This window comes from Ixodes scapularis, unplaced genomic scaffold, assembly GCF_016920785.2.
Source record: "Ixodes scapularis isolate PalLabHiFi unplaced genomic scaffold, ASM1692078v2 PGA_scaffold7__128_contigs__length_106722199, whole genome shotgun sequence".
Taxonomy (NCBI): domain Eukaryota; kingdom Metazoa; phylum Arthropoda; class Arachnida; order Ixodida; family Ixodidae; genus Ixodes; species Ixodes scapularis.
In genome coordinates, this window is record NW_024609882.1 from 20,518,277 (window position 1) to 20,531,237 (window position 12,961).

At 47.5% G+C, this 12,961-nt stretch overlaps 3 protein-coding genes across 6 annotated transcripts in view; 1 reads left to right on the forward strand and 2 right to left on the reverse strand.

Moving 5' to 3' along the window:
• Positions 1-54: 54 nt before the first annotated feature.
• Positions 55-2,349, reverse strand: LOC120844457 (protein O-glucosyltransferase 1). Its single transcript, XM_040216249.3, has one exon. The coding sequence runs from the start codon at positions 2,262-2,264 to the stop codon at positions 1,020-1,022; it is 1,245 nt and encodes a 414-aa protein (XP_040072183.2). The 5' UTR covers positions 2,265-2,349; the 3' UTR covers positions 55-1,019.
• Positions 2,350-2,560: 211 nt separating this feature from the next.
• Positions 2,561-9,645, forward strand: LOC8038199 (elongation factor 1-beta). Of its 2 annotated transcripts, XM_002399968.4 has the most exons (10): positions 2,561-2,613; positions 2,970-3,092; positions 3,524-3,601; positions 6,368-6,455; positions 6,535-6,641; positions 6,902-6,982; positions 7,039-7,102; positions 7,209-7,334; positions 8,277-8,392; positions 9,555-9,645. In XM_002399968.4, the coding sequence occupies exons 2-10, from the start codon at positions 2,988-2,990 to the stop codon at positions 9,591-9,593; spliced, it is 804 nt and encodes a 267-aa protein (XP_002400012.2). In that variant the 5' UTR covers positions 2,561-2,613; positions 2,970-2,987; the 3' UTR covers positions 9,594-9,645. The 2 variants fall into 2 exon arrangements, with proteins under 2 accessions (XP_002400012.2, XP_029829406.2); XM_029973546.3 differs by lacking the exon at positions 3,524-3,601.
• A 605-nt stretch (positions 9,646-10,250) lies between these two features.
• Positions 10,251-12,961, reverse strand: part of LOC8038206 — a 45,728-nt gene continuing 43,017 nt past the window's right edge. For all 3 annotated transcript variants that reach the window (XM_029973543.4, XM_042286340.1, XM_042286339.1), the window contains exon 22: positions 10,251-11,258. In XM_029973543.4, the coding sequence (XP_029829403.3) occupies positions 11,146-11,258 (113 nt within the window). In that variant the 3' untranslated portion in view covers positions 10,251-11,145. The remainder of the gene's footprint in view (positions 11,259-12,961) is intronic.

The window sequence follows — 12,961 nt, forward strand, 5'->3', positions numbered from 1 at the left end:
AGGCTCGGCAGGCTGCGGCTCAGTGTCTACGCAGACAAGCACCACCAGAGCTTTGCCTCAATCAACGTCATTCACCACGTGGAGATGCAGTAGATTTTTGTTTAGTATGGCAGTGTACCATATTAGGCTCCTAATAATAAATTGCCATGGGTAAGAAAAAAAAAAGAGGTATATTTTTATTTTTTAAATTGCAGACAAAATACAGGGAAATATGTAGGGTGTCTGCAATTAATCTTAGCGCTGTAAAACATGCCGGAAAAATAAGCGCCTGCACAAAGACGGCTCGAACTTTCATCGAAGGTGCATTTAGATGGTACATCTTACCTTGTTAAATTTCATGTCAACATGTTTGCAGACGAGAGTTAACAGAGTTTCTAACTTGTGGCGCCATTTCCCGATAAGCGCAGCGAGCAAATGATGCACTCTTTCATCTGCTCGCTGTGACTCCTGGGAGATGACGCCACAAGTTACAGCCACTTGTTGACCTTACAACCACTTCTAACTTGGTTGTCTGCCAACATGTTTGTTGGTCTCACTTTTCACAGAAAGGTAGCTACACCTCAAAACTTCACCACATAATATGTGCCACCGAAATGCATATTCGATGAAAAGCTTGGGCTTTCTATGTGCAGGCTTTAATATCTGTTGTAGACACCCTATTTATCCACGTAAATAAGTATAGCCGAATCCTCTTCCAAAGGAACAGAAAACAGAACTGCTTTGAAACCATAAATCAAGGAAGTATGACATCACAGCAGGCACGTAGCCGGGGGGGCCCATAGGGCCGCCCCCCCCCCCCCCCTCCCCCCGAAATCTTCCATTTTGCCGAGACCTCCTCTCCCCCTCCTCCTCCTCCTCCTCCTCCTCCTCCTCCTTCCCCCCCCCCCCCCCCACCTCCCGAAACAAAATCCTGGCTACGTGCCCGGAGTAAATGAAGCCAAAATGGAATGTCCTCTCGTAGGTGCACAAACTGAAATAAATATTGGACATTGAAAAAGCCAAATCATGCATTGAATAGTTCAACTAGCACCGCTGACTCTCTTCAAGGACTTGTCTCTAACCACTTTGTACTTCAGCAGCTGGGAATACTTTTTCAGCAACTGCAGCCAGTAGCACATAACGTCTTCCATGGTCAGGTGCTTCCAAATAAAGTCGTACCCTCGCTCCGCCATCTCCCGCACGACCTCGTCATTTTCGCGGGCGAACTCCAACAAGTCTTCGACTTGGGACAAGTCCGTACCCACCGGAATATAGTGGACCCACGGCTTCAGGCGCGGGTAAAAGAACTCCAGCCACTCGTGGCCCACGTGGAAGACGACTGACTTGCACAAAAACAAGTGTTTGAGTCTGAAGCTCGCCGCAACTCCCCTGAAGTTGAAGAGGTACTTGAATTCACAGTGGTCCTCGAACCTAACTTCCTTAGCGGCAGGGAGTCCCAGTGTATCTTCGGCCGACTTCCAGGCCTGGTTCTTGGTGTACTGAGCGTCCACAAGGTGGGGCTTCTTCCTGGACAGCAGTATCAATGGATCGCGCTCGTCGCTCGTGCGCGAACCACGAAAAAATCCCACGTCCCTCTTTTTGCTCCAGGGCCATTTCTGGTTCGCCGTCTTAGAGATAATCCCCCGCTGCAAATCCCACCTGCCGATCCCGGTGGGATAGAGGCTTATCGCGGGTCCTCCGGCCCAGAATGTCCAAGCAGGGTACATGATGTCGGCGTAGTCTGGCGTCTTGCTGAAGGAGAACACGGGCAAGGGATCATAGCGCTTGTGTGCTTGCGGCCAGTCACGGGTGTTCACTATGAACTCCAGGTCCGGGAGTTCGTCGACGATCTCGAGGAGAAAGTGCTCGATGCCGCTGCACCTAAAGGGAAATAAACAGTCTTCACCCCGATAGAGTTTGTGGTTGATGATTTGGTAATGGATGCCTCTCGATTTGGAGCGCTGGACGAGGTCTTTGGTGATACCAGACTCTGACCAAAGTTGGAGGTCGTCGTCAATCACCGCTGAGTGGCACGAGCAGGTCTTTTCGTCATCTTCGCAAGGGACGTAAGTTTGAAGGCTGTCGTTGATGTTCCGGAGGTAAGAGGACCAGCGGGTGTTAGCGGCCTGCGAGTATTTGTTCTCGGTGGCGGTTTCGGTGCCGCAGACTTCGCCGTCGGCGTTCTTCATAGAGCAGTCGCATGAAGTGAACTCGGCCGTGAGAGTGACCAGAAAGACGGCGATCATTTGTGCGTACGCTGAACAAACCTTCATCGCGAATTTCATCAACCTGGACCTGATGCGACGGAAAACATCCCAAAAAGCGGCGAAAAACTCACGCCAACTTGAAGTTGTTGGATCGGATTGGAATGGGAATGGGATTAAGGACTAACGACTGAAACTTTAGACCAATTTAATCTCAATGTCACACCAATAAACTTTAGTGTAATATTCAATTTTTAAACTTAAAATTTAAATTAAACTTGACGTATAACATTTTAAGGACAATTTTTTTCTGTAGATTATAAACGCGAAAATGGGAAGTGATAACCGCGACATGGGCGACACGCAGCAGCGCTTGCCTGACCTAGACCCTTTTAACAGCACGTTGCAGTGTGTCTGGTGCCGAAAGCCGGTATGTCTTCACCTTTTCCTTCAAATACCGGTTCGTTTGCAGAGAAATGAGGCTACACTCTGTTTTCCCTTTGAGCTTGTGAACCGTACGTTCAGTCTGCACTAAATTTTCATTATGTCGCTTCGTAGTTTGGTTCTGAAAAGGACTAGCAAAACTCGAGCATCCTGGAACAAAGATGTCGTCATTTGATACCGTCAGCTCCTCGGTTTGACCATCTGTAACGGGCAGAACTGAAGTTATCGGGGTCACGCCCACGTCTTTCGTACAGACTTGGAATACCACTGGGGAGATATAATGAAAGGGGAACCGTTAAAGCTTTTGCTAACCTCCGCTTTATTTCGTTAATTTTTTTTCAGACCTCGACAGAATCGAAAATGGCACAGCACCTCGCTCACGATTCGGTCTGGTTGGACAAATACAAGTACGACGACGCTGAAAAGCAGTACTTGACCTATCTTAACAGGGACCAGATTGCTCAGGTATGGATTTCGAAGTCGTCCTCGTTCTAACTGGCACTCCAGGTTTCAACGATGTTGATCTGTCCAACAATAGCTACAGCACTTTATGACCCTGGCGCGCTTGAGACTGTTGAAGTGGTGCTGTTAATTACAAAGGAGCTTTACATAGACTTTTTAAGTTGTCGTTTCGCCAAACCAACTTTGAAACGCAGTTCTGTACGCTGGACTCCGTGCCTGATCACATTGGGTTGTACTGTTTAGTCGCCTTCGCCGAGTTACGATTTCTTCGAATGTCCGAAACCAAAAGCTTCGTCTAGAACGACAGTCCAAAGGGGCTGCTTCCCCGCGTGAAGCAGTCGGGATCGCTGTTTTCGTGAGAGTTCGGACAACATACGAAAGAGTTTAACAAAGCACCGACGTTTCTGAGACGTGCCCGTTTCTTCCTCCTCCAGGCTAAGACATCGTCCCAAAGCTCACTAGTCGATAAAATAGCCCAGGCTCGACTGCAAATTAAAAACTCTCTACAGTCAGTGAGTAAATGCTCGCTTACCTCATCCATTCCCTTTGCTTGATTTTTTTTTTTCTCCCTTGTTTTTTGGTTATGGCAGCAGAGGCTGCTGCAGTAGTATTTTTGAAGCACGGTTGTTCTACTACCGTTGTTGACGTGTGGAGGTTGTAGGGCTGTAGGTCGACAATACCATTAGATGCCTCCTCTCCCTCAAACCCCCTTGATCAATCTTGATCGTGCGGCGTCTCACTGCATTCTCTGCAATTCGTTCGTTCGTTTGGTTTGCCTGTGCTCCCTTTGCGCATGTTTTTTTGCCTCTGCAGTCGCCCTCGAGTTCTTGCGCATTGGCTCCTTTTAACAGTTTTGAATCCAGATGGGGGGTGCCTATGGGCTTTGTTTCTTGCTGCCAACTGCATGTTGCTCTTGCACCAAGGATTGCTGTTGCTTCTGTGACAGCTATTGCTTCAAACTAACTGCATCCCTTTGGCTGTGCCCGTTTGCCACTGATCTCACTTGTTCTTTTATTTGATATGATTTACCTTTCTCACTATACACACTAAAACTTTGGATATCCAGCCATTTGTGCAAGTATATTAGTGCAACTAATCTAGGTGCTCAAGTTGCTAAATTTCTGCTCGAGTACTGGCATATGAAGCACCACTGAAGGCAGCCCGAGCTAGGGTTATGTGATTGCTGCTCAAGTACTGGCATATCAAGTACACTGAAGGCAACAAGAGCTAGATTTGTGCAATTGCTGCTCAAGTACTGGCATATGGAGCACCACCAATGGCAGTAAAGGCCCGTTCACACAGTTGCGTTCGGAGCGACCACTACGCTTACGAACGAATGCAACCGGTTGGAGCGACAAGTTACCATAGCAACGAAGCGCCAAACGGTCGTTTCGTTCGTGTTCGTTCGCAACGCAAGGAGTTGAGCCGGGCTGAACTTTTTCGTTACGTTCGGGAATGACGGGAGCGACAGACCAATCACAGGTCGAGGAGAGCTCGGTCGCGCGCGTTGCATGCCGGTCGTGCCAGGATCCTTCTATTTGCAAACATGGCGTCGGTGGTGATCGTCGGCAGGACGGTGTGGTGAAGGTTCATCGTTCCCCGTAAAAGGGCTATCCTTGACTGTGAATTTTCGTCGTGTGTCGTTAGTATAACCCAGCACGTACTAGAAGGGAAGATCCACCTACTTGTGCGGCGATCTCGTGGCGGCACTCTCAAGACAGCAGAAACGCCCGTGCCGTCATGTTTGTTTACTTCGACTACAGTGGTTCTTTCTTAGCATTTGTGTCCTCAAACATCACCCGGATTTCTTTTTTGGCGCATTCCTTGCGTGTGCTCAAGTTCAAGGTATTACTGGTGCGTACCGTACAAAGGATGCGAATTTTTTACTCGTTTTCATCGCCCGAAAAAGGTGATTAGTGTTAGCAATCCTGAACGCTCGCATCGTCTGTCACATTATATTTGTACGTTGCTATATTGTTGCTAAGATTACATCGTCTTTTATAATCGTAAAAAAGGCGTGTGGCGAGATTTGTACTGTTGGCAAAGTCGTGTATTAAAGTCGTGATCGTCCAAGACGGCGTACTGCATCTTTTTCTTTTTTTAATGCACTACCCTGCAAGCGTATCCTGAAATAAAGAGTAATAAAGCTTGAGGTCATAGAAGACGGTCTGTCTATTTTCTGTTACGCAAGTGAGTGGCAGCGCGTCCCCTTCTTTTTGGAGGCACCGCTGAAACAGCTGACGGCAACGGAGAGGCGGTCGCCGTGCTGCCGACCCGCTGCGCTTGTTGGAGTGGTAGCAGGAGTGTACGCGCGGCGCAGAGCGATCGTTCCGGTCGCTCTGGTCACAACGGACGCAGTCGCGGATAGTGGGTTCGTTCTAGATGTCTGAACCAGCCTTTACACAGCTATTGTAGGCGCAAAGCAGATCTTCGTGACTGTACGCCGTAGCCGAACCCTCGGGCTGCTCCGGTGAGGACCCCGCTACCCCGCGTCGGGCTCGAAACCGTCCGCCATGTTTGTAAGCGTAGCTGGGTCGCTTCCTATTGGCTAGGAGCAAGAGCTGAAGCTCGTTTCTCATTGGCTGTTGCTTCGTATGGTTGCATGCGGTTGCATGTGTGTGTACACGTCGCGCACAGTTGTCGTTAAAGTCGCAGCGGTTGCATTCGTTCGTAAGCATAGTGGTCGCTCCGAACGCAAATGTGTGAACGGGCCTTAAGAGCTAGGCTTGCACAATTCCTTAAGTACTGGCATATGAAGCACCACAGACGGCACCACAAGCTAGGATTGCACAGTTGCTGCTCAAGTACTGCTCAAAATAAAGCGCTGGCGAAGGCAACCTAAGCTTGAGTTGCCGAATTACTCACATGTGAAGCACCGCCAAAAGCTAGTTGCACAATCGCTGCTCGCGTGCTGGCATACAAAGCGCCATCAAAGGTAATACAAATGTGCTGGGTAGTGGGGCAACCAAAATAGGTTATTATCTTTTTGGTGACTGAACGATGTCACCAGCCCAATCCTTGCCTCACTAAATGCTCCTTGCCTCGCCCCGCAACCCCGTTCCCTCCCTCCACAGGTCAAGTAAGTCAGTGCTTGCATCAGGGATCTGCCGTTGCGGTGGGTGGGGGGGACTCTGCAACAAAAGCCATAACCACTCGCTCGTTTGCACGAGAAGCTCGCAGCGGGAAAGCGGGCAAGGCTGCTAACGAGCTCCGCTTTCCGACAAGCCTTTCCCAAGCGAGGTTGAAAAAGCCCGGGCACGGGGCCGCCGTTCTTGCAGGGCGACACGCTGGGAAAGTGCAGCGGCAGCTCCCAAGACGACGGATGGCAGAAGAAGCTGCTTCAAGAGCACGCAGAGCTTAAGAGCGGTGAGTCTGGATGGTTTCACGGGTACAGTCGTTCGAAAGGATGTCGGCAATTCGGTTTGTTGTCCCGTTGACGTTCCAGCTCTCCAGGACATTGTGAACGCCGTGCGTAAGATGGAAGCCCGTCTTTCTGAGCTGGAAAGGGTGTGCCCCGCTGGAATGCAGAAGCCCAAGGAAGCTGTGCCAAAGGTGCGCTAGCCTTTGTTGCCATCCATTAAAACTCGCCTTTGCTGTCGACCAGTCAAATCAACTGTCTCGGACTGACCTTGGTTTTAACGCAGAATAGTCGGGTTTTGTGAGATAAACGACGCATTGCGCTTGACCGACACCCTGGTCAAGGTCATGTGAACAGTTTAGGGGCTAAGACGTCTAAGCAGTATCGGCATGCGACATCAAGCGTCTCGGAGTTTACCAGTACGATTGAGACATGCTTCGATTTTTGGTCGCAGAAGGCTACAAACCATGTGCCTGCCAAAAAGGAAGCGGAGGAGGAGGAGGACGACGACGTGGATCTCTTCGGTTCGGAAGAGGTGAGAATGGTTCTGGCGACTTCCCTGTCAGAAAACTAAGTCGACTCTTCCGCCAGGACGAAGAGGCGGATAAGGCGAGGGAAGAGCGTCTGAAAGCCTACCACGAGAAAAAATCCAAGAGTGAGCTTTGTTTCTTTCGCACTTGGCCATCAGTTTCGCAGTCGCAAACGCGCATGCGGCACACCTCGTTCTTGACGAGTCACCTAACGCGTTTGGTGTGTTGCAGAGCCCCAAGTGGTCGCCAAGTCGAGCATCGTGCTGGACATCAAGCCGTGGGACGACGAGACCAACATGAAGTCGATGGAGGTGGAGGTGCGCAAGATCGCCATGGAGGGCCTCATCTGGGGAGTCTGTAAGTGACTGCCGTCACCGTTCCGAGAACCCTCGAAACCCCAGCCTCTTCCACCGGTTTTAAAGTGACAGCTTTATACGAGAACCCCGCGTAAACTTTGCTTTCTCGTGTTGGTCGCACAGTACCACGGCGACGGGAGAGGGTGCAAGCAACGAAGCTTAGCTGTTGGTTTGATGGTAGGGCGCATGTGGTTGATGGCGTGGCACCGTGCGGAGTAGGGGTAATAATCGGTGCGCTACCACTTCCCCTTTTCGCTGTATAGGGGCGGGGGCTGCGTAACAGGGTAGCAACTGTGTATTAACTCCGTTTCACCGTAACTTGGCAAAGGCTACGGACCCGGCGAGCCAATCGGTGCATCGGAGGGAGACGCAAGACCATACTCTTCCAACTACGGTGGTCGTGCACAGTGCTGTCAAAGACAGATTGTAGAAAGAGGAAAGCCGCTTTTGTGAGAATTTTGAGCGGCGGCCCCATCTTCTGGGGGAGTATAGCAGCGTCTGGGACACACAAGAGGGTCTGGGTAAAAGGGGAGTTCCTTTTTCTCTTCTTCTCAAACTGCTTTGGTTATGCACTCGCCCCTGCGCCTTTGGTAAGGGCCGTCACGTGCTTCACCAAGTTACAGTGAAATGAAGTGTAGTGGAATTTTCTACTAGGGGCACAAAGGCACTTATCGTACGCGCGGCGACATTTCGAAGGAAATAGTGCGGTGCCCTCCAAGAAGTGCGTAGACAAACAGACGTCTCTTACACATTCACAATTCCTTCACCGTGTGACACGTTGCATATCATTCCGACAGGAAGAGCTGGTAATTAAGAAAAGCTCAGGTGCTGTCACACCTTCGTTTCACTTAGCGGAACATCCGAGCTGGACGTTCCCCAAAGTGAAAAGGCAAGCCGGGCAAGCGACATGTTCATAGGTTTGTTTTGCGGCGTTTCGTTTCAGCCAAGCTCGTCCCCCTGGCTTACGGGATACAGAAGCTGCAGATTGTGTGCGTCGTAGAAGACGACAAGGTCAGCATCGACGAGCTGCAGGAGAAGATCGAAGCCATAGAAGAACTGGTGGGTTGCACGACCTTTGAGTTTTCGGCTTCAGCATTGATTGTTCCGTGGATGATGTTTCCAACGCCGAACGTGTTTTTAGGTCTGGCTCCAGAGCCTAGAGTATGGCGAAACATTGTAGCAAAAATATGATAACGCGGTCAGTCGTCCTTTTTAAAAAGGCAGGGATCCAACCACCGACCTCTCACTTCGTATTCAGACAGCGTATTTTCTGCGCTAGCACGGGGACTTTCTTTAATTAGCACGCATAGTTCGAGTTGCTATGTCTTGGCATTACTATAACGAATGGTTTAAGATTGGGTGTGCATGTCCGCAACATAGTTAAAAAAAGCCAATAGAGTTGAACCTCGATTTAACAAAGTCACCGGGACCCACTAATCACTTCGTTAAATTGGGAACTTCGTAAAATCGAGGAAGAGAGACCTCGCGCATAGGCTGCGCGGGGAATCCGAATTTGTTCGTTAAATTGGGAAATTCTTAAAATCGGGTTTCGTTAAATCGAGGTTCAACTGTAGTAGATTGGGCTGTCTCCGCAGATCTCCGAAGCACGCCTACGATGAAACAAGGTTACTGACGTCTAAAACACTTGTCAGACCTTTATTCGAATGTGCCTCAGGAGTTGGGACCCTTATGTGATATACTTTGAAAAGGAATTAGAAAGAGTTGAACGTCTTGCTGTATGCTTTTTTTTTTTCTAAATATTACCGACAAGATGCCCCTAGACAGCTTGTTTTGCAGCCCCCGTCGCTTATCGGTAGACGAAAAGTGAGGTGTGTAAAACTTCAGTACATGGATCTAACTGACCTACCAATAAATCATCTCATGTCATACTTCATCACTCCAGAATTTAAAGAGTGTTGTGGCTTGTAGTGAGCCAGAGCAAATTATTTTCTTCATTGAATGCTGTTTAGCTGTAGAGAAATGTGATCTGCACACGTATGAATGGGTCTGCTATTCTTTTTATACCAGTGTGTTTGTAGTGTTCTTTATTTTTCTTACTCCTATGAGAGCCCTAGTAAAGTTATGTAAAATAAAAATGTGTGCTAGTGTTGGTGCACAAACTTTGCACCTCCCCAGTGATAGGGAAGCTCAAAACATGCGGCGCATTGTTTACCCTTTAATAGAAATGCATTAAAAAAATTTCTTTCCGCTTGTTCCGCAGGTGCAAAGCGTGGACATCGCCGCTTTCAACAAGATCTAAGTTAACGGTGTGGAAACTGTCGTGATTGAATAAAGATTGGTTCTTTTTTGCACTCTGTTATCGGAGGTGTTCTGTCTACCGGGGACTGCACACATGGACGTTGAAGGGTACAGAGGCTGTAAGCAGTGGTGCTCTCCGAGATGACTTCAGTGCTTCATCAGGATGTCGACAAGGGGGGCCCACATTATTTTAAGAGGCCATGTGAAATGAAGTATGTGCAGGGGAACATCTACAGAGGTGGGTTTGTATTTCGAGCTACAAACTGGGTGGCCAAGTTTGACTGGAAGGGGAGTGGAGGCACATTTAAAAAAAGATGAATGTCCACGTAACGAGAATTAGCTAGTGTTGTCGAATCAGGTAATTTCTTGTATTGGGGGGGCCAAAACTTAGCTCTGAGGGATAAAATATAATCGGAACACATTTTTAAAGTTGAAGGCGTGTTCGGAGTTATACCTTTTGTCCCTTGGAACTATGTTTCCCGCCTACATTTTTAAAAATTGTTCAGAAATGATTTCAGTGGTTGTGGCTCATTGCTTTAGTTTGAAATTAATGGGAATTATGGTAAAGAAGTACACATAAAAGTTGCATTCACCGGGAGGAAGTGAAACATGATTGGGAAGCGTTTTATGCTAGGGTGCAGGCAAGATACAAGGACAATGTGATATGTGACAATATATTTACAAAAAAAGTTCAATGACACAATGTTGTATACTACAAAGTGGAAAGCTCTTGGTCGGTGATTCGCATTCCAAAACCTATGTGGTCGGGTAGCAGCACGTGGAGTAGTGCGCATGATTTCATGTACAAAAAGTGCACCCCATGGGCTTGTCTGTTTTCGGCATCTCCTGCACCAAGAAGGCACTGCCCTTGTGACTCTCCAAAAAAAAAACCTTGTAGGGGTTGCACCAGCTTTCAGCGGCACAAGGTATCTAATAAAAAGAAGTGTCGCCGCTTGTCAGGATATTTTTTGGAAGCTCGTCTCGGGTTATTCTCTCTGAAACGGGTGCTTTTTGTACTACATTCAAGCTGGCTTTGTTTCCATAACTTAAGTAATGATAGTAATTTGTAGCGCAAACGCGGTTGACACAAGTTGCAACTGTTTTCGTTGCAAACAATTGAAATCGGTTCGACTTCGGTCTTTGAGGTGCCATGAATGTAACGCGTCGTGAAACGAACGTCCCAACACATGCCCGTTCACACATACGACGCAACTCTAGATGATATTAAGTCCGCAGTAGAAATGGTGCACAACCCGAGCGCTTGTGCAGTGCTGATATTGCGCAGTGCTGGCAGCACTACATCACTGCTAACTGTGTTGAAGGTGGCACCATTAGTACCGTTTCTTTGGCATTGATTCGGCACTGAGCTAGTGCTGGGGTATATGTTTAAACTGGCCCTAATAAAAAAAAAAAAGGTGCAAAAACTTATTGCTCTTAGTTCGGCCCAACCGACTTTGCCACGTCTGCACCCTTCCCACTGGCTAGCAGCCATTCTGACGAAAACGCTTGGCAACTTCCAACGCTTCACTTCGTGCCCCGCGTGGGAAAGTTCTTCAGCCGTCTTCCTGGCTCGCACTTGTGGCCAGCACGTAAAACAGCAAGTCAGTGGGACCCTCCTGCTGTTCCTCCTGCTGAAGAATCGTTCCGTCGTCCAGAAGAATCGCTCCTGCAAATTGGGTCACACTTTAGGTAAAAGGCTTGGCGGGGACAAGGCTCGGTTCGAATGGCGAAACTTCACGGCTCGGGGTCTCTGGCTAGAGTTGTAAATTTTGCTGGCTGAGAAGTACTGCAGTAAGTGCTACTACGAAAAAAAAAAAAAAAAAAAGGCCTTTTATTATTTATTTATTTATTTATTACAATACCCTCATGGCCAAAAGGCATTACAGAGGGGGTGGGGCAACCAAAAAATGAAAAAAAAAAAGGGTACAAAAAGAGAGCAAACACAGCCGAGAATAAACATCAACAGCTCGAAACACAGCACTCTGGTCAAAAAATAAACAAAAGGACAATCACGACAAAAGGTGAGCAGATAAGGTTTTTTTAAATAAATCAATTGAAGGTATATTAACAAACGAAGCGGGAAGGTGGTTCCACTCAAGAGATGTTTTTGGAATAAACGCGTTCAAAAAGGCTGATGTGTTACAATGAGGGACACCAACTTTGAATGGATGATCAAAACGCGGAGAAATGAATGGGGGCTCAAGGAATAGTTTATCTTTCAATGACGTGTTAGAATGATAGATCTTGTAAAAGAGGCACAAGCGCGATATTTTGCGACGTAAAGAGAGAGAGGGTAGGGATAGACTGAGTTTCATGGAGGAAACGCTTGCTGTACGATGATAGTTAGAAAGTATGAAACGAACTCCGCGATTTTGCATGGCTTCCAGGTTAGTTATAAGTGTCGAGTGACCGGGATCCCAGATTGCAGCAGCGTATTCTAATTTTGACCGGACCAGGGAGTTATAAAGCAGTAATTTCAAAGAAACGGGGGCCAGTGTAAAATTTCTTTTTAGAAAACCGAGCATAGAGTTAGCGTTAGCAATAATGTGGTCAATGTGGGTTTTCCATGACATGTTATAGGTAATATAGACACCCAGGTATTTGTAACAGGTCACAGACTGAAGTTGAGTGTTACAAATTGAGAGAGGTGGAAGAACCGTGTGACGACGAGAAACTCTCATAGACTTGCACTTGTTAATGTTAAGGGACATCTGCCACAATTCACACCATTGGGATACAGCACACAAATCATTTTGGAGGAGGAGTGAATCGGATTCATTAGTAACTTCACGATATATCACACAGTCGTCGGCAAATAAGCTAATAGAAGAGGATACACACGTAGGTAAGTCGTTAATGTAAATAAGAAACAATAAGGGCCCCAGAACGGACCCTTGGGGGACACCGGAAGTGACTGGACTTAGAGAAGAGTTAGCATCATTAGTATACACAAACTGAGAACGATTAGTAAGAAAACATTCAATCCAAGACAAAATATTAGGATCAATATGCAAGTGACTGAGCTTGAAAAGTAAAAGTTTGTGAGAGACTTTATCGAATGCCTTACAGAAATCTAGAAAGACGCAATCAACCTGGGAACCACGGTCGAGGATGGAAAGTAGGTCATTAGTGAAAGTGATAAGCTGGGTTTCGCAGGACAGTGATTTGCGAAAACCGTGTTGTGATGCAGTAAAAAAAGAATTTGAATCAAGAAAGTTAGCAAGATGTGAGTAAATTACGTGCTCTAAAATTTTGCAGGGAGTACTGATAAGGGAAATGGGTCGATAATTGGAAGGGTTATGTTTACTGCCTGATTTGTGAAGCGGAATCACCTTCCCAATTTTCCAGTCGTCTGGTAAAACGCCAAGG